The sequence below is a fragment of the Marmota flaviventris genome, chromosome 10 (assembly GCF_047511675.1).
Source record: "Marmota flaviventris isolate mMarFla1 chromosome 10, mMarFla1.hap1, whole genome shotgun sequence".
Lineage (NCBI taxonomy): Eukaryota > Metazoa > Chordata > Mammalia > Rodentia > Sciuridae > Marmota > Marmota flaviventris.
The window spans coordinates 27688645-27710336 of record NC_092507.1 but is presented as its reverse complement, the minus strand read 5'-3'; the positions used below and the strand labels follow the sequence as shown (position 1 = coordinate 27710336).

General features: G+C 44.9%; 1 protein-coding gene across 2 annotated transcripts in view; it reads left to right on the top strand.

Moving 5' to 3' along the window:
* Grik3 (glutamate ionotropic receptor kainate type subunit 3) overlaps positions 1-21692 on the top strand; it is a 207859-nt gene that overhangs the window by 114669 nt on the left and 71498 nt on the right. For both annotated transcript variants that reach the window (XM_027937396.2, XM_071617686.1), the window contains exon 2: positions 12000-12176. In XM_027937396.2, coding sequence (XP_027793197.1) covers positions 12000-12176 — 177 coding nt within the window. The remainder of the gene's footprint in view (positions 1-11999; positions 12177-21692) is intronic.

Here is a 21692-nt window from a genome sequence, read left to right as displayed (position 1 = left end):
AGTGCTGCGCTCGTTACCTTGACACCTCTCCCAGTCTGTCATGTACATTAGGGCTCTCTCTGGTGTTGTACATTCTAAAGGTTTCGACAAATGTGCAATGACATGTCCCCACCATTATAGCATCACGCAGAATGTGTTTTCTGCCCTAACATTCCTCTGTGCTTTCACCTGTTCACCCCTCCCTCCCCCAGCCCCAGGAGACCACTGAATATTTTATTGTCTCCATAGCTTTTTCTGTTCCAAGATGTCATACAGTTGGAATGTGGAGTTTGTAGCCTTTTCTGATGGGCTTCTTTCACACAGTGATTTGCATTTAAGTTCCTCCATGGCTTTTCCGGACTTGATGGCTCATTTCTTTTAAGTGTGGAATCTGTCCTTGTGTGGCTGCCCTGGTTTGTTTATCCATTCGCCTAATAAGGAGCGTCTTGGTGGCTTCCAAGTTTGGGCAATTACGACTAAAGCTGCTCTAAACATCTGTGTGCAGGTTTTTATGTGGACCTGCTTTCGGCTCCGTTGGGTAAATTCCAAGGAGCACGGCTGTTGGATTGTGTGGTGAGGGTCCTGTTTAGTTTCCTAAGTAACTGAAAAACTGCCAGGGTGGCTGCCGTGATTTTTGAGCCCACGAGCAATGAATGCAAGTTCCTGTTGCTCTAAGCCAGCAGTTGCTATTGTCAGTGTTCTGACTTTGGGTCATCCTAATAGATGTGTCATGGTGACTCATTGTTTTAATTTGCATTTACCCAACCACACGGGATGTGGAGTATCCTTTTTATGTTTATTTGCCATCTTCTTTGAGAGATCTCTTTTAAGATTTTCGATCCGGTTGTTTATTTTCTTATTGTTGAGTCCTCGGAGTTCTTTGTAGATTTGGATAATAGTCCTTTATCCGGTGTGTCCTAGTCCAGGGTTGTCCTTTCACTCTTTTAAGTGTCTCTTGCAGAAAAGAAAATTTGAATTTTGATGAATTCAATTTATTCAATTCTTTCTTTCATGAATGATGCCTTTGATATTATATCTAAAATGTCATTGTCCAACTCAAGGTCTGGATTTTTCTCCTAGGTTATCTTCTAGAAGTTTTATAGTTTCTGAACTTTACATTTATATGTGATCCGTGTTAAGTTCATTTTAGTGAAGGAGTGAGATCTGTGTTTATAGTTCTTTCTTTTGCGTGTGGATAGCCAGTTGTTCTACCACCATTTGTTCAAAAAGCCTATTTTTTTTTCTCTCTTGCTTTTGCTCCTATAGTAAAGATCAGTTGGCTATATTTACATGAGTCTATTTCTAGGCTCTCTATTCTGTCCCAGTGATCTATTTTTCTATTCTTCTGCCAATAACATACTGCCTTTTAATTTTTTTATTTATTTTTTGTTTATTTTTTAATTTTATTTTATTTGAATGGGGGATTGAACCCAGGGATGTTTAACCACTGAGCCACATCTCCAGATCTCTTTTTATTTATTTATTTTTTGAATTTAGAGACAGGGTCTCACTATTTGCTTAGAACCTCCCCAAAATGCTGTGGCTGGCTTTGAATTTGGCAATCCTCCTTTCTCGGCCTCCTAACCCACTGGGATCCTTCTAATTTTCTAAAGAATAAACTCTTTTTTCCCCCTCCTTTACAGTGCCAGGGATTGAACCCAGGACATAGCTCAGGTTAAGCAAGTGCTCTACCTCTGAGCCACACCCCAGCCCCACACTATATTGACTCCAGTAGCTTTATAGTAAGTCTTAAAATTATATAGTATCAGGGCTGGGGTTGTGGCTCAGCACGTATGAGGCCCTGGGTTCGGTCCTCAGCACCACATAAAAATAAATAAATAAAGATATTGAAAGAAAGAAAGAAATTACGTAGTATCAATCTCCAATACTCTTCTCCAATATTGTGTTGGCTGTATGACATATGTATATGTGTTGTAGCATTTGGATATGTGTCTTTTGTCTCTCCTTGTACATTTTAGAATCACTTTGTCAATAGCCACAAAATAACTTGCCAGGGAATTTTGAGGAGTTTGCATTGAATCAGTTGGGAGAACTGACATCTTGACAATATCTCTCCTTTCTATCCATGAATGCTGAAGTTTATTTAGTTCTTTGATTTCTTTCATCAGTTTTGTTTCCTCACATGGATCCTGTAGGTATTTTGTTAGACTTACACCTAAGTGTTTCTTTTCTTTAAATGCTAATGTAAATGATATTTGTAAAACTCTCAAATTCCACTTGTTCATTGCTGGTACTGTAATGCCAGATTCGTGGGACCCCAATAGACCTCCAGGAGCCGAATCCCATGCAATCACACAAGAGTCTTTATTGCAAGCTCGAACCTGGACTCACAACCATTCCGATGCAGCGGACCCAGGGAGTGAATCCTGGTCCTTTGTTCAGTGAGATTTTATAGGTTTTGGGGGGATACTCTATGTGTCACAACATCACACAGCAAATCATTCCACACCGCAGGAAAGTCAAATAACAACTCTTAACATTGATTAGCACATTCACTGGTAGGAACAAGTTGGGTAGGGGTAATTGGTTAGTACAAGAGGGGGATTCCTTTGAACTGATTGGTTTAAGCCACAAGGGGAGTACGTGCTGAACTACATGGTTTCCCAACATGTTATCAACCACAATAAACTACTGGGGGTCATCTGGCATCCCAGGTATTTTCCCTGTCTCACGATGATTGGTGGTTGCTAGGGGGTTGCTATGGGTCCTCACCTAGCCTAACTGAGTCAGAGATACCTGGCGCAGCAGATCTTTCCTGTTATTTACAGATAAACAACTCAGCAGGATGGGTATGTGCCTAGAAAGGTTCTGTGGGTTTTTCCAAGGACAAGGGTCAGCCCCCTTCCTTGGACAGGCTTTGCTCTGAGGTAGAGGCTGGTTTCTCAAAAATGGAGTCACATCAGTTTCTCGGCACATAGGAAAGCAACTGACCTTTATATGTCTACTTTGCCTCCTCTTTAATTCATCTCTGATTAGCCCCAGGAGATTTTAGATATCATTGTTGTTGTTTTGTTTTATTTTGATTTTCTACAGTCAATCATGTCATCTGTAAACAAAGTTGTGCTATTTCTCTCTTCCCAATCTGTGTATTTTTATTTTTTAATTTCATTTTCTTGTGTTATTGCATTGGCTAGGACTGCCATAAATGATATTTCCTCATTCCTCCAAGCCCTGCCCCCTCCCCCCACCATGGCCATTTTTCTTTATGTTTCTCTGACTTCAAGTATTCTCAGTGCCTCATTAAAGTGGTATTATATGGTGTTGGTCTTTTTGTAGCTGGCTTATTTCATGTCACATACTGTCCTCAGTGTGCACCCATGTGATAGCATACATCAGAATTTGACATATGAAATGGAAAAGTGAAAAGGAAAAGAAATATTCCATTGCATGTCTAGGCCACATTTTCTTACCCATTCACCCATCACTGAACTGTGGGTTGCTTCCATGTTTTTGAGGTTATGAATAAGGCTGCTGTTAACTTGGTGTACAAATACCTGTTTGAACCCCTGCTTTCAGTCCTTTTTTTTTTTTTTTTTTGGTGGGGGGGGCAGGGATTGAACTCAGGGGCACTCAACCACTGAGCCACATCCCCAGCCCTATTTTGTATTTTATTTCGAGACAGGGTCTCATTGAGTTACTTAGCGCCTCACTTCTCCTGAGGCTGGCTTTGAACTCCTTCCTCAGCCTCCTAAGCTGCTGGGATTACAGGCATGCACCACTGTACCTGGCTTGCTTTCAGTTCTTTGGGTATATTCCCAGGATTGGAAATGGTGAGGCTTCTAGTAATTCTGTTTTTAGGAACTGCCATACGTGTTTTTCCACAGCAGCATGCCATTTTACATTTCTACCAATAGTGCACAGGGGTTCCAGTTTTATCATATCTTCATCCACATTTATTTTCTGCTTTTTTTTTTTTAAATAGTAGCTATCCTATCGGGTGTAAAGTATTATTTAACTGTAGTTTTCATTTGCATTTCCCTAATGATGAGTGTAATATTGAACATCTTTTCATGTGATTATCAGGCATCTGTATATCTTCTTTCAAGAAATATCTAACCAATTCCCATTTTTGATTGAGTTGTTTGCTTTTCTTGTTGAATTTTAGAAATTCTCTATATATTCTAGATATGAATCTCTTACTGGGTATATGATTTGTAAATATTTTCTCTCATTCTGTAGGTTGCCTTTTTTCTTTTAATAATGTCTTGATGCACAATCAAATTTTTTATTAAGCCCAGTTTATCTAGTTTTTCTTTTCTTGTCTATGCCTTTGGTGTCAAATCCAGGAAAGTCACAGCCAAAAACCTCTGTCAAATAGCTTCTTCTTTCACCCTGTTTTTCTTTTTTCCTCAGAGCTTTAAACTTTTAGGCCTTACATATATTAAGTGGTAAATTGAAATTAGGAAAAGTGAGTCTTCAGCTTTTTTCTTTCCCAAGACTGTTTTAGCTATTCAGGGTCCCTTGAGATTCCATATTGATTTGAAGATGGATTTCTTTTTTCTTTTCTTGTAAAAAAAAAAAAAAGCTTTGGGATTTTGATACAGATTTAATTGAATCCATATATTACTTTGGGTAGTACACGTTGGGTAGTTTTGACATCTTAATAATAATAGGTCTTCCAATCCATGAACATGGGCTATGTTTCCGTTTATTTACGTCTACTTTAATTTCTTTCAGGAATGTTTTGTAGTTTTATATCATTGACTAAGTTAATTTGTAAATATTTTATTCTTTCTGATGCTATTGTACATAAAATTATTTTTGTAATATCCTTTCAGATAGTTCATTATATTAATATAGAATTGCAACTGATTTTTTGTGTACTGGCTTTGTAATAAGATATTTTACTGAATTTATTAACTCTAAGAGTTTTTGTGGAACATTGAGGATTTTCTACATATAAGATCTTATCATCTACAAACAGATAATTTTACCTCTTCATTTTCAATTTGAATGCCTTTTATTTCATTTTCTTGTCTAATTGCTGTGGCTAGAACTGCCAGCGCTATGTTGAAGAGAAGTGGTGAAAGTCAGCACTCTTCCTTCATCCTTGATACCAAAATAAAAGCTTTCAGTCTTTTGTCACTGAGTATGATATTTGCTGTGGGTTTTTCGTACATGACTGTTACTATATTGAGATAATTTCCTTCTAGTCCTAGTTTTTAAGCTTTTTTTTTTTTAAATCATGAAAGGGTGTTGAATTTGTTGGTGCCTTTTATGCACTGATCAAGATGATCATGTAGGGGTTTTGCCTTCATTCCGGTAATGTACTATATCACCGTGATCGATTTCTGCACTTTTAAATGAGTCTTGCATTTCAGGAATAAATCATCCAACCATTTACTTTTAATCTCAGTGTCTTTGTACTAAAAGTAGGCTTCTTCCAGACATATAAATTGGAACTTGCTTTTTTATCCACTCTGACAATCTCTGTCTTTTAATTGATACATTTAGAACATTGATATTTAAAATGAGAATTGATATAGTTGGATTAATATTTACCATATTTGTTAGTGTTTTCTATTGGTTGTCCTTGCTCTTTGTTGGTTTGTTGCTACTTTAGTCTTTTGCTTTTTTCTCTCTTTGGGTGTTTAATTTAATTTTTATGATTCCATTTCCTCTCCTCTTTTATCATTTCAGTTAAACTTTTTTTTTTTGGGGGGGGGATACCAGGGGTTGAACTCAGGGGCACTCGACCACTGAGCCACATCCCCGGCCCTGTTTTGTATTGTATTTAGAGACGGGGTCTCCCTGAGTTGCTTGGCACCTTGCTTTTCCTGAGGCTGGCTTTGAACTCACAATCCTCCTGCCTCAGCCTCCAGAGCTGGGATTACTACAGACATGGGCCACCATGCCTGGCCTACTTCTCTTTTTAGTGGTTGTAGTTTAAAATGTACACTTACAAGTATTCCAGGTCCTCTTTCAAAAAACATTTGATCACTTACAATGCTAGTACCTTATAGTGACAATTCTTCCCTCCCATATGGTAACAGTGCTCTCATACATTCTGCTAATACATAAACATACATAAGTGTATATATATGAATACATTGTTTCTATTATTTTAAACAAACTTATCTGTTAGATAATTAAAAATAAGAAAAATATGGGTTTTTTTATTTTACCTTAATTTACTCTCGTTCCAGTGTTTTTTCTCTGCATATGCAGAACCCTCTTTCTGACTACATCATTTGCCTTCTCTCTAAAGAGCTTCTCTTGATAGTTCCTGCAAGTAGGTCTCCTGGCAGCAAATTCCTTCCGTTTTTGTTTGAGAACATCTTTATTTCTCTTCACATTAAAAGGATATTTTTTTCAAGATAGAGAATTCAAGGTTGGTGGGGTTTTTTTCCTTCACTCTCAATACTTTAAATATTTCACTCCACTCTATTCTTGCTTACAGGGTTTCTAAGAAAGCAGGTGTAATTCTTATCTTTACCCTTCTATAAATAAGATGTATCCTCTTGCTTCTGACTATATATAGATGTGTGTTCTTGGTTTATTGTTGTTTGAAAATTATTTGCCTATGTATAATATTTGGTGTTTTCTGAGCATCCTAGATCTGTAGTTTGGTGTCTAATATTAATTTGGGAAAATTTTTGTTTCAAATATTACTCTGTCCCTGTCTCTCCTTTGGATATCTTCATTTCATAGTTGATACACCTTTTGCAGTTAGTTGCCCCACAGTTCCTGGGTACTCTGTTCTGTTGCCCTCTCCTAGTATTTTTCCTTCTTAGTTTTTGGAGATTTTTATTGAGATTTTCTCAAGCTTAGAGATTCTGTCCTTAGCCATCTACTAAAGAGCCCATTGAAGGCATTCTTTATCTCTGTCACGGTGTTTTTGATCTCTAGTCTTTCTTTTTGCTTCTTTTTCTGTAGAATTCCCCTCTTTGCTTTCGTGGCTTATCTGTTCTTGCATGCCATCCACTTTATCCATTGGCACCTGTGGAATATTAATCACAGCTCTTCTGAATTTTCTGTCTGATCATTCCAACATCCCTGCCACATCTCAATCTGGTGCTGATGCTTGCTCTGACGCTTCAAAATGTACTTTTTGCCATTGACTTTGCCCTGTAATTCTTTTTGTCCTTGGTGATAGCCTGTCATGCTGTGCCAGGTAAAAGAAAGTGCTGTCAATAGGCATTTGGTCATGTGGTGGTCGTGTGGTGGTGGGGTGAGGGGTGTAGGATGCAGTCTTGCAGTGCGCTGGGGCTTCTGCACGGTGAACGTCGCAGGTGATTTCCACTTTCTCCACTCCACCCGCTCTGGTGGGACAGGGTGGCTGGAGATGGCTGGAGTTGGCTGGGTCCTTTCCTTCAGGTCCACTGGGCTCACTAAAACCCCAGCAGTAGGCTCTGGTGACCTAGTTTCACCTCCAGCAACAGAATGCTCGGCCATATTTTGCAATGGCTCCCTTTCCCCTCCCACTGCCCAAAGCACGTGAGGGTCTCTCTGCAGCCTTCACTGCAGGGACCTGGTAGAGCTCCAGGCTGAAACTCACAGAGCTGTGGGACCTAACATAAGTCCCCTGGAGTTGTCTCCCACAGGAGCCCCGCAGCATGTCAATTGCACTCTGGATCTTCCCACCTCGGAGGTTTCCACCCTGATCCCCCCCTCCGCTCACCGTCTCCCCACCTTGGGAGACAGCGGTTTGCCCTGGTGCCTGGCCTCTCTCACAGAGCCAGGAACAATTGTTGGTGTTTTAGTTCCTTCCGCTTTTTACTCTGTAGGATGCAGCAGCAGCTTCCAAGCTTCTTAGCTGTCAGACCAGAAACTGGAAACCCCTATTACTACAAAAAAGAAACTTCCAAAAGCCATTAAGACAATCCAAATACCCACCAACTGGTGGGTGGATAAATAAAATGTGGTGCATCCTTCTAAAGTAATAATATTTAGCAATAAACAGGAATGAGGTGCTGATACACACTGCAGTATTGATGAACCTCAGACAACCGAGCGCACGAAGCCAACCGCAAAGGAACACACAATTCCATGCATATGAAATGTTAGGAAAAGACAAATCTCTGGTGATGGAAAGTAAATCAGTGGTTTCCTGGGGCTGGAAGTGAAAATCATGGGTGACCAAAATTGTCCGATGGGGTCATATTAGGTGATGGGGAAATCAGAAACCTGGATGGTGGTGATGGTCATGTGACTCGCTCATTTACTAAACATTGCCATAGACTGAAAGCAGGTGAATCTTGTGGAAAGTAAATACAGCCTCAGTAAAGTTGAATGTTTCTTAAATATTTATTTTTTAGTTATAGGTGGATACAATGTCTTTATTTTACTTTATGTGGTGCTGAGGATCAAACCCAGTGCCTCACGCATGCTAGGCCCGTGCTCTACCTCTGAGCCACAACCCCAGTCCGATGAAGTTGAATTTTTTAAAAGAATAAAGTTTTATTAGAAAATAAAGAAAAACATGAAAACAGAATAAGCCATGTCTCCTTTCATTCTCATGTTAATGATTTAAGTCCGCCCCCCAGCTTCTCCTCCTATCTTCTAAGTTAGAATCTAAGTTTCTTGCAAACACCTTCCTTGTTCATTTAAAATACATTATGGATAGTTTCCATATCATTACTTTTTTTTTTTTTTTGGTACCTAGGATTGGACCCAGGGGTACTTAACCACTGAGCCACATCCCCACTCCTTTTTATTTTTTATTTAGAGACAGGGTCTTGCTAAGTTGCTCAGGGCCTTGCTAAGTTGCTGAGGCTAGCTTTGAACTTGCCATCCTCCTGCCTCAGCCTCCCAAGCCTCTGAGATTACCGGTGTGTGCCACTACACCTAGCATATCATTACATTTTTGCCATTGTATAGATATACTCCTGCTGATTTCCTGCTTCTCTTATTGGACAATTCTAGACCTCCTTCCCCATACATGATCCATGTGCCTATTTGTGCAATGAATTTCTAGAAATCAAAGTATTGAATCAAAGACATGAGCATATTTAATGCTTTGATATATTTCTAATGGCTGCAGTCAAGGCAGGTGGACTGGTTTCCCCATCCACCAAGAGTTAAGCAGGTAGCCATTTCCAAACACCCTACCAAAGTGGGGCAGCATGGTTTGTTTCATATCTTAGTCAATTAGAGGAGCAAAAAAATAGAATCTCACTGTGGATTTAAATTGAGTTTATTTAATTATCTCCAGTCGTTAATAGCTTATTCATATTTTTATTGTTTTGCAAAATATCCATACTTCCTATTTGAACATTTTTTTTCATTTTTCATTTTGTGTTTTTATGTTTTTTGTTGAGTTGAAGTGCTTTTTTATGTGTCTTTTTTTTTTTTTAGTTGTAGCTGGACACAATATTTTATTTATTTATTTTTATGTGGTGCTGAGGACCTAACCCAGCACCCCACACGTGCAAGACAAGCGCTCTACTGCTGAGCCACAACCCCAGCCCCTGAAGTGCTTTTTATAAAATAAGAACATAAGAACATCAACCTTTATACGGCCATATATGTTACAAATATTTTCCCCAAGTTCATTGTTTGCCATTTAATGCTGTTTATGGTAGTTGTTTTGTTTGGGTATCCCGGATTGAACTTAGAGAGCCACATCCCCACCCTTTTTTGTATTTTATTTAGAGACAGGGTCTCACTGAGTTGCTTAGGTCCTTACTAAGTTGCTGAGGCTGGCTTTGAACTCACGATCCTCCTCTCTCAGCCTCCTGAGCCATTGGGATTACAGGTGTGGGCCACCACACCCAGCTGTTTATGGTAGTTTTTTAAAATTGATTTTTAAATTTTAATTAGGTATATATGATAACAGGGTGCATTTTGATTCATTGTACACAATTGCAGCACAACTTTTCATTTCTCTGGTTGTACACGAGGTAGCCTCGCACCATATGTGCAGTCATACATGTACCTAGGGTAATGATGTCCGCCTCATTCCACCGTCTTTCCTGCCCCATCCCTCCTCCCCTCCCTCTCCTCCCCTTGGCCCCATCAAAGCTCCTCCATTTTTCCCATATCCCCGCCATTATGGATCAGCGTCCACTTATAAGAGAGAACATTCGGCCTTTGGTTTTTTGGGATTCGCTTAGCGTGATTTTGATGCATAGAAGTTTTGTGTTATTTATATGGAGTTATCAGTCTTTCTTCTACAGTTTTTATCTTTCTTAAAATACTTAGAAAGGCCTTTTCCACCCCAATACTGTGTAATATTCACCTATATTTTCTCTTTGGGGTAATTTTATAGGGTTTTCTTCCTCTCGTTCATATTTTCTTACAATGAATATTTAATCCATCTGGAATTATTTCGATGCACAGGTTAAGATTGTAGTCTAAAATTTCTCCAAAATAATTGAACAATTGTCAGAGCACAATTAATGAGTAATTCATTCTTTACTGACCGGTGGGAAATAGCCACCTTTATCATTTTTTCAATGTTTACCTCTATTTGAATCTCTCTCTAGGGGCTTTTCCTCTCATTCGGTTGCTCTGTTTTCATACACTATTGCAATGTGGTTTTAATTATTTTGGTTTAGTAATAGACTTTAAGGTCTGGCCATACAAGTCACCTTTCATTGTTCTTATAAAGACAGTTTTTGGTCATTATCTTATGTTTAGTCTTCCAGGTATGTTTTAGAATCATTTTGCCAAGAAAAAGAAAAAAAATCCTTCTGTGATTTTAATTGGAACTGAATTAAACTGAAAAATTAATGTGGTGAAAGTTAGCACCTTGAACCTTGCTACCTAGGAACATAACGTACCTCCTCTGTTTGTTGTGGTGGTTGTTTTGTTGATGTGTATGTTTTTGGTACTGGACATTGAACCCAGGGGCACTTTATGACTAAGCTACATCCCCAGTTCTTTTTTTTTTTATATTATTATGATTCATCTATTTATTTTTTGAGACAGGGTTTCACTAAGTCACTTAGGGCCTCACTAAGTTGCTGAGGCTGGTCTCGAACTTGTGATCCTCTTGCCTCTGCCTCCCAAGTCACCGGGATTACAGGTGTGCATCACCAGGCCCAGAAAAGACTACGTTTATATTCCTCACTTGAGATGTTTTTATTTGTTTTTGTCAGTTTTTTTTTTAAAAAAAGCTGCAATTGTACAATTCTTATTTGGTTTATTATTTGCTAATGAATATTTGGGTTGATATTGTAAAGTGAATCCTTTTTCCGCTGACTTCCAAATGGTTGTCACGGTTATAAAGAAATACTATTAATTTGGGCTAACTGATCATTTAGTTCAACTCTCCTACTAGCTCTTACTTGTTCTCATGGCTGTGGATTAATTTAAGGGCTTTTGGGGGGACATTTATATTATTTGCAAATAAGAATTTATTCCTTTCCGAAAGCTGTGCTCTGAATTCATTTTCTGTCTTGTCTCGTTGGTTATTGGTACAGTGCAAATCTTTACCCACAGCCTTTTTTTCTTTTTTCTTTTTTTCCCCCTTTTAACAAGAATGCCTCCAGTGTTTCACTAGATACTAGTTAGTGTGATATTAAAGGCTGATATGAGCTAAAGGTGCTTCAAGAAAGTGTCTTTCTGGCGCTATTTTATCAAGCGTTCTTAATAGCAGTAGATATTGGATTTTTTCAAATGCCTTCCTGCATTTTGTAAGTTGATTATCTTTTTTTCCCCTCCTTTGAACTATTGATGTGGTGGAATGATAGTCATGGATTTCTTGATATTGAACCGGTCTTACATTTCTGGAATGGTCATGGTAGTTATCCTAGTGATATTCTGGTAGATTATACTTGCCAGAACTCTATCGAGAATTTTTCATAGCAATATTAATAAGTTGATTATTTTGGCCCCTTTCGGCTCTGTGTGATCAGGAATTTGCTAGTGGGGTGACATGAACCAGGAGGATTTCCATAAATCCTGTGCCCTGGCACAGTTTGTCTCTGCGGCAGTTCTCTGGGAGGTTACTGAACACTGGGTGGGGGGACCTTGTCCTGGAGACCCTCTGAGCCTAGCAGCTTTGCTGGATGCTGTCCCTCCTCCCCGCCACACAGTTCTACTATCTCTCCCAGGAGGAATCTTCGAGTATGCGGACGGCCCCAACGCCCAGGTCATGAACGCCGAGGAGCACGCCTTCCGATTTTCCGCCAACATCATCAACAGGAACAGAACCCTGCTGCCCAACACCACCCTGACCTACGACATCCAGAGGATTCACTTCCACGACAGCTTTGAGGCCACCAAGAAGGGTGAGTGAGCTGCCCCTGATGTCCTCTTCCCACCTGGGGCTGGGCCAGAGCTCAGCCAGGGGTGGGGACCTGCAGCTTTCCCACCTGGTCCGGGGTCCTGTCAGTCCCAGTTCCACTCAAGCTGCTGTCTACCAACTCAGGCCACCATCAGGGGCTGGGAGGGAGGGGGAGGCCACAGAGGGTGGGTGAGGAGCAGGTGAGAGGCCCTATGAGAGGCATCCCAGGTGAGGGCAGGGGCCTAAGAGGTAGCAGCGGGGAGGCCATGCGCCCAGGCCTCCAGCACCATCCGCACCAAAGCCGACGCTTTCTAATTTGTTTCTTTTCCATTTTATTTTATTTCGAACCGATAAATAATACTTGTAGATATTTACGGGTACAGCGTGATGTTTTGATACATGGATGCATTGCGATATGATCAGATCAGAGTGTTAGCGTATTTTCAGGGCAAGCATTTATCATTTCTTTGTGGTGGGAACATTCACAACTCTCCCTTTGGGGCCAGGGATGTAGTTCAGAGGCCCAGTGCTGGTCAGGCCGTTGTGAGGCCCTGGCTTCCAGCCCCGATGCCTCAAAACAAGAAAAAAGACCCTCCCTTTTAGTTACTTTGAGTAGACAATCCATCCTTATGAACCAGAGTCACCTTGCTCGGAAAACTGCTGTCTTTCCTTAAAATCCCACCCAAAAATAGCAACATGGGAAATACGTATAAAACAGATAATCTGCAGTTTCAAACGCGCAACATCTATTTGCTGTAAAAAAAAAAAAAAGACAAGAAAAACAACACGGCTGCTTCAGTGCCTGCGGTCACCTGACCCCAGAGGAGGTCTGACGTGGGACCTCATTATTCAGGGTTTTCTCTAAATTTGTTTTGACTGCATAAGAACAAGAAAATCCTAAATGATAAAAAAAAAAAGTTGTAGTAAATCCAATTAAAGAGTCTCCCACATCTGAATTTTAAAGAGTAAAATACAAACAAACGTGGTGCTGCATCTCTCCTAATTAGGAGGCACATTAAAAATAAACTCCAGGGACTCCAGGTCCTCAAATGCCCAAGGAAGGTGAGTTATCAACACCCAACTGAGAAGCAGCATGCTCTTTGTTACTACTAAAACACACACACACACACAACTAATGCCCACCCCCTCACACACACACACCATTGGCCTCCTCATTGACAGTGGCTCCGTATCCATAGGACAACCAACCACAGATCAAAAACATCCAAGGGAAAAAAAAAAAAAAAGCCAATTGCATCTCTACTGAACACAGGCAGATTTTTTTTCTTGTCATTTTTTTCCTAAACAATTCGGTGTGACAACTATTCACGTAGTATTTACATTGTGCTGGGTATTACAAGTAATCTAGAGTTGACTTAAAGTATCTGGGAGGATGTGGGTAGGATATATGCAGATACTGTGCCAACTTAGAGAAAAGACTTGAGCATCTGCAGATTTGGGTTTCCTCAGGGGGTCCTGGAACCAATTCCCGCGACTGTCAAGGGAAGCGGCAGAGATGAACTGTATTTTTACATATATATTTAATTCAAATATAACTTCAAGGCTTAGAGAACTCTGGAAATAGCTTCCATAGAACTCCCGATTTCCATGTAATTCTGCTTAAAATTCTCAAGCCTAAGGAATCTCATTCCCAAAACGACTAGGTCACCCTTCCTGGAATATGATATCACGGCCCCCTGCTTTCCGTCTTCAAAGCCCTTATCACAATTTTTAGCTCTATAAATGTGTATTTAACGTCTTTCCCATTTTCCCCAGTACCACTGAAAAGAAGACCCTCTCTTGATAATTGACACGATGCCCTGGCACCCATAAGACCGGCATGTAGTAGTGGCTCAGTGCAATGACGGTTGAATGAACCACTGAATGAATGACATGGGTTCGAGGCACGGGAGCCTGAGCATCATTGCCCAGTGCCTCTGTCAGCCAAGCTTATGGGACAGCATCATCCATGCATTTTGGACAGACTGGGACCACCCACAGGAGATCCTGGCCTTTCTAAAGAGCTCCCAGGGTGTAGTCAAGGACGATTGTATTCCAATCCAGGGCACTCTGTCTCCTGGACTCACGGGTGCAGACCTGTCTAGATTCTCCCTACTGCTGCATCCATTTTCCAAAGCCCGATTATGGGGTGAGCATCTCAGCCAGAGGGGAGCATAGCCTGGCTTTGGAGCCAGATTGCCTGGACTGTAGCTGTGTGACCTTGGACCTTCCTCATCTGTGAAATGGGTGCACCTCCCAAGCGTTCAGGGAAGTGTCTGTCACCATAGTTACACCAGGTATTGCTCTGGTTAAGCTCGGCTCCCTTGCTCTCTACGCGCTGAGCATCAGGTCAGGGCTTTTCCGTGACTGGACCCCACCTGCCTGCCTGCTCCTCTTGGCTTCTGTGTGGAAGGTCCAAGGCTCCCTGACGGACGTGGAGCACAGTTACTGTCCCTGTCTTGGAATCTCAGAGCCAGCCTACACCAGACCAGAGGCTCCCCACGCGGGTCAGCCTGGAAGAGCTGCGCTCTGCCCATCAGCCCTCCTCCCTGCCCGAGTCCTCCCGCTCTCTTCCCAGCATGCCCTGCAGCCAGTGCTGCACAGCCAAGTATCCACCTCCCTGCTGAGAGTCCACGCTGCCACCCTCTGCCCAGCCTCCTCCGGCTAGAAAATGACTACATTCAACTAAAACGGCTCCATAAAAAGGTCAGGACACAGAACAAATGCCTGCAGTCAGAACACAGAGGCCCACGTGGGCACAGCCAGCCCAAAGGGCGAGGTTGAGTCTTCAATCCAGTTTTTCTAAAAATCACTAAAATAACATGATGCCTCCTTAGTGGTACCTTAGTGGTACCCTGCAGCTGCACACAGGGGGCTCCCAGCCAGGAGGGGGCCAGGGCAGGGTCTCAGAGCCCCCGGGGAGGGTTTCCTCCCAGAATGTATGGTCCCACCCCACATGGAACAGGTTGCCTGCAGCAGGCCACAGACAAAAGCCCCCAGCTCCTACAAGTCCAGCCCTAGGCTCCCAAGTGACCAAAGCCACAGCCTCTTCCCGCCCTATACTAGGTCACATGACTTACTTGCCTAAAACCTTGAATGGGTCCCCTTCCCAGGTCATCCATCATCAGACCTCATCAAGGTTCCAACCTGACCTTCCAGGCCCATCTGGGCCACTCTCTCTCCTAAACTCTGGGTTCTAGATTCTAGCTATTACATTCCATCTCCGGGCCTCTGCACATGCTGTTTCCTCTGCTTATAATTCTTTCACCCCCTCCTCACTCCTGCCCTGCCCTTAACTATCTACTCCTTCTTCTCCTCGGACACTTCCCAAGCAGAGGTCAGTCTCCTTTCACATTCATAACACCCTGGGCTTTTCTTCCACAGTCCTGACTGGGTGTGTGTGCAGGATGCAGCGGGCAGGGGTGTCCATCTCATCCCTTAGCCTGTCTTTTCCCCGTTCCACTACCCGGCCTCCCATCGGCCTGCACACAGGAGGCACAAAAGCAATGTTGGTATTTTTGTCTGGTGCAAAAATGAATGGATTCCCAGAGTGTGAAACTCCCTTAACCAAAACTCCTCCTTCTGATCCCTGCAGGAAGCCAGGCTTTGCCCTCCACAGGTCCCACCCGGGAGGGTAGGAAGCAGAGTCGGTGGCTAGACCCGCCTGAAGGCAGGGGAAGCCCACAGGGGTGTGGTAGCAGGGCAGGAGGACTTCCTGGAGGAGGAGATGCTGAGTTGCACTTTGAAGGATGGTGGGAAGGAGGGCTGCGAGGGCCAATGCAGAGAGCAGAGTGGGAATCGTGTCATTTGAAGGAGGCCAGTTTACACACTTGAGAAATCCTCGCCAGCCAGCGTCCACCTGTGCCAGGTGTTGGGGATCCCAGAGTGGGCAGGGCCGAGGTGGCTAGATCAGCCAGTGGGTGCAGGAAAGGGGGGTGGAGCCCCGGCTGGGCCCAGGAGCCTTTGGTTATAAGAGACAAACCTGCTCAAGCCAGCTCAGACAGCATCACCACCCCTGGGTCAAGCTTCGATGCACCACGTGGGTTAAAACCCACTTCCCCTTTGTAGCCCCTTCCACGTGTCCCCCGTGGGGCGACTCTGTGTGGTCTGCCGTGGGCGTCCTGGTGGGTGTCTTTGGGTGCACACATGTCCTCACATTTGCTGGGCGTGAATTTGGGAGTGGAAGTGCAGGGCCCTAGGACATGCACAGGTCCAGCCGAGGGGTTTTCTGCAGGGGGTTAGTTCCTGCTCCTCCTGGGCAGGGCGGGGCAGCTGCTCCACAGCTTCACCAACGCTGGGCGAAGTCGGTTTATTTTTAGACTTTGGCTGTTCTGGTGGTTTATGAAATGGTTATCTCGGAGTGGTTTTATTTTCTCTTTTTCCTGATGATTAAAGAGGTGGAGTATTTTTTCTTATATTAATAGGTCAATTGAATATTCATTCTTCCCCCTCATATTTTTTACTGGTGCATGATAGTTGCACATAGTGGTGGGATTTGTTATTACCTATTTGTACAGGCCCACAATGTCACAGTGTAATTTGGCCCGTATCACTCCCCACCACTTCTTCCCTCCCTCCCTGCAAACATTCAGATATTCTCTTTCTGGAAAATGCTTTTGGGAACTACTCACTTTTTTGTTTTTGTTTTTGGTTTTTTGTTTGTTTGTTTGTTTGTTTGCAGTGCAGGGGATCAAACATAGAACCCCATGCATGCCAAGCAGGTACTCTGTCACCAGGCCACACCCGCAGCCCTTCAACAACTTTTCTCTTTCATTTTTTTTCTTTCTTTCCAACTACTTTTTGTAAACTGAGTTGCATGTCACTTTCTTACTGGTTTCTAGGAGCTCTTTACATGTTCTCAGTAAGAGTCCTTTGTCGGGGCTATGTGTAATACAGCCATGGGACACGGGCTTGCCTTTACATGGCTTAGTGATACCTGTTAAGGAGCAAAGTTTTAATTTAAAGAAGTCCCGTTTATTAACGTTTTCCCTCCTGGTTAAGGTCTTTTGTGTCTGTTGGGGAAGTCTTTGTCTGCCCCGAGGTCCTGAAGACATTCTTTCCTGTTTTCTTCTAGCAGCTCTGTTGTTTTTAACTTTCATGCTTAGCTCTATGATCTGTGGCCACTTGATCTTCCGGGTGTGATGGGAGGTGGAGGTGGGGAGTGGTACGTTTTCCTATTCAATGCTGGTGGAAGAGAAAACTTGTGCTTCTCTGCAGAACCGTTGGGCAGTATTGTGCAAACCTTTTGCCTAGGAGGCTGTTTCTAGCCGCTTCAGAAATAAGTTAAGGGCCCATCCACAGGAGGATGGAAATACTGGGGTCTGGTTATATAAAGGAATTATAATCAAGAATAAAAAAGAACAAACTTCTACTACACGGAACATCATGGATGAAGCTTGCAAATATAATGTGGAATAAAAGAAAAGTGGGTCCTTGGTGGGGGGAGGAGTGTGTGCTCTGGATTTTGCCTGGATGCAGACAGGAGAGAACCCTCTGGGGTGTTGAAGATGTGCTGCATCCTGATCTAGGTGGCTCAGGATCCACGAGGACACGACCGATGAGCGCAGTGCTATGTCAAAGTTCATACACGTTGCGTGTTTACTGTGAGCTCACTTTACAAGCTTGTGCCGCATCTCAGTTTTTAAAAATAAGTTTCAGAGGACGCCCTTCTGATGTGGATGCAAGTAATGCCGTGGGACCCCAGAGGAACTTCTCCTCTTGGACAGTGCTCCCACGGGGCACCTCCGTCCCTCAGGGAGCAGCATGTTCCTGTGATCTTTATTTTTTCTTTTGATCTTTGGTTTTTAAAGTTGTGTTTCTCAGGAGCAGCGTTAGGACTCTTCCCAGGGAGGGCACTGGGGCCTGATTCTGATTAATCTAGTGATAATTCATTTTCCCTACATGGATGTTCCTGTCACTGCTCTCTCTCCCCAGCTGAATCCAGCCACCTCAGGCCACGTGGGGTGAGGGGACACAGAGGCTCAGAGCCTGGCACTGCCTGCCCCACCAGCTCTGGATGAATCAGCCCTCCCCCCTGCCGCATGAGACCCAGGAGGCTGTTCCCAATCAAAAGGGACTTTCACTTATTGTCTTTATTTTGAAATGTTTTGTGGAAAATTAAAAGATGACTGACTGCCCAGCGGCCTCTGAGCCAGAAACCCAGAGAGCGTCTGTGTTTTCGTCCAAGTCTGACCGGAGCGGGCCTGGAATCGACCGGAGCTCCCCGGGCTCCTGGGCCTTCACTTCTGCTCTGGGCTGCTCAATTCCTTTTAAGACACAAATTGATTGGGATAATTTTTGCTATAACTATAATCGCCATGGAAAAGGGGAGGGGGTGCATTCAGGCTGCGGACTCCTGCGATGACTGTGAACTCCTGAGTTACTGTAAAATGACCAGAAAATGGACTCCAAATTGAAGCCACAAATAATGTAATTACTGCAGTGTGCGCTCGGGGCTGCCAGAACCAGGGTTGGCTGCTGCCCTGGAAACATCTGGAGGGGAAAGCTGTGGCTGTGGCAGCAGCTGCTGCAACCCTTGCCCTGGTCCTGTGGGGTAGCAGTTATTTCCCCGGCTGGGAGAGCCTCGGAGGACAGAAGGATCTAGAGAGGACAGGGAAAGGGAAGTGGAGAAGAGAGTGGATGCAGGACCGACGTCTCCCACCACATCTCAGAAGGAAACCCAGCATGGGCAGCACCATCGTATCACCAGGGTGGTCACCACTGTCGACACCCATAGGTCAGCCCCACACTGACTGTTGCCAGCCACGACGACGTCACCTGCATTCTTGACACCAGTGCCACCACGCTACCCTGCTGTCATCTTCTCCATCGCTGCGTGACAGCAACAGCCACCATCCCCATCAACGCCAACATGACCATTCTTCCTGACGTTATCATCACTGTCACCGTCATGGGCCATACCTTCCTCCTCACCCACCTCATCAACACTGTCAAAGTGTCATCACCTCCATTGGAACCAACGCCAACATCACCATCACCACCACGACCGTCGTCATCATCCACAGTCTCCATCCCACTGGTACTGTCACCAGTGTCACCACATCCTATCACCATCACTATCGTCACGGCCACTGTCGTCATCGCCACTGCTATCATCGCCACTGCTGTGACAGCGTTGACGTCTTTGACGACACCAACATTGACAACAGTATCCCACGTGGCTGTCACAGAGTCCCTGTCAATTTCCCCGTCATGGAGGCTGTCATTATTATTGTCTCCAGCCTCATGATGGGTCTTCTCCATCACGTCATTATCCTAACCCTCAACATCAAAATCAAAACCCTCTCCGAGGTCACCCTGATGCCCTCGCATCACCACACCTGTCACCTGGGCCTTCCACCCCCTCAAACAGGATGCGGGCGGGGCCTGGGGAGGGTGCTGCTGGAGGCTTATGCAAGGCAGGAGAGGTGGGCAGATGTGCCTGGCGGCTCCAGGGCACGGATGAATGGGTGAAATCCAGCAGGAAGGTTCTAGAAGTGGCAGAGGGAGCGAGGGAGACCACAGCCATCGCATCACGTGTTCAGAATGAAGAGCCCTCAGGAAAACAGAATAGAGACAGGAAGTGCTGGGACAGAAACGGGGACAGAGAGGTAAGATGGGGAGCAGGAAAGGCACAGACTTGGTAAGGGGCCCATGTGGCCCAGCCTGAGTGAGGGCTGTCACTTAGTCCTTGTCACCATCTCCTCCCTCTTGGTATCCAGTGTCTGTAGCTAGAGGTAGTCACAAGAGGCCTCTTCCCCCAGGGAGCTCCTACTCCGAAGGTGACAGGGTGGAGAGGCCAGGGCTCCGCACACTTACAAGGAGGAGCAGGAACAGCTGAGAGCTGGGGCCGCCTCCCTGCGAAGGGAGACTGCAAAGAGAACTGTCCCCAAGTTTGACAGCTGGCCAGAGAAGCCAGAGCTCAGCGTCTGGGGCCCTTGTTCTCCCTGGGGATCGTCGCTCACGTGCCCACACGTGTGCTGGCTGCCTGAGGCTCGGGCAGGGACAAAGGGTGCTCCTCTGGCCTGGCCTCCAGGCCCAGGACCGCAGAGCGCCAGGAGGCACCCTCTGACTGGGGCGTGTCCTCTCCCTGCACTTGGCCTTGGACACAAGGAGCCCTGGTCGCCCTCTGTGCTGACTCACTGCTCTCCGGCCCACGTCCGGTGATTCCAAGACTCCCCACGGCACTGGCTCCTCCCACACTGCTCTGCGTTCTCCTGGGCCCCAGATGGTGGTCTCTAATATCCTTGGGAGAAGTTGGAATTTCAGAAAAAATATTGTATAATGCCTCCCATTTTGTATTATGCCTCCCATGCCCGGGAGGCAGCAGGGGCGGTGAATGTAGCACCCTTTCTGCTGGATTCTAATCTACCCTGGGTCCCTGGGTCCCTTGGTACCTCTTTGTGCTTTGGAGGGCCACACTCTCCCCTGCGATTGGCCTCTTCTCCCAAGACAGGGTCAGTGGGACCACGGTAACTCGCCCACCAGGAGCCTTCTAGACTTTGCTCTAAGTATCTAGAGCCCTGAATTTCTTGCTCGGATGGTCCTGAGCCCAGTTCCAGGGCATGACCCTCTGGCCTAGGTCCATTCTCCAGGGGGAGGAGCCAAGCTTCCAGGGCTGAGCTTCTGGGCCCAGGGGTGAGCAAGGGACAGCTGTCGGCAGAGGTGCAGACGGTGATGGATGGGAAGGCTGGATGTCCACATGGAGGGAGAGAGGCCCCTGTGATTCAGGATGGAGCCGGTGGTAAAACAGAAGGGGCAGGCGGGGGACCAGAGGCCACCTCTTTCCACACCATTGTATGGGAGACGTCTCCTTTCCCACCTGACCTTGCAAGCTGTTCAGAAGGCACATTTCTCAAGATAGGGGAAAGGACACATTTTGCTTAATAGTGGTTAGCTTGACTCCCATTTAAATATTTAGCCCCGTGGCCCAGGATCTCCAGTGGTACTTTGGCTCTAGGACCTGTAAATCTTAGCAGTGGGCCTGTGCCCAGGTCACTTCCAGAGGGGCATCAGGTAGCTAAGACGTGTCTGTTACATGGAATACGGATGCTTGGGCACCGTGTCTGGTCCCCACCTATATGCTTCCTGGGCATGCCCGTGGGTGTGTGCTGCGGTTCCCCTGAGCCCAGGCTGGGAGTCACTCCTGTCACCTTGATGCATCTCTGATGGTTGCACGAAGCAGAAACCCAAACCTAAATGGCTGAAGCACAGAGAATGCGCTGGCTCAGAGTTCAGGGGCCCGCTGGGTCTGGGGCTCCTATGTCTTTCCCTCCCTCAGCTCTGCTCATTTCCACGTTCCGGCCCACGGACAGGACTGCGTCCTCCCAGAGTGCGGCTCAGCCACTGCAGGGGCAGATCCTGCTTCCGGGAGAGAGCCCCTTTCTCCAATGGTCTCATGCACCCTATTGGCTCTGACTGGCCACATGACCATCCTCTCAGCCAATGGCCATGAGCAAGGGGAAGTTAGTGAGTGGTTGGCCTGGGTCTACGTCACATGCTCAACCCCTCTGGGTAGGAA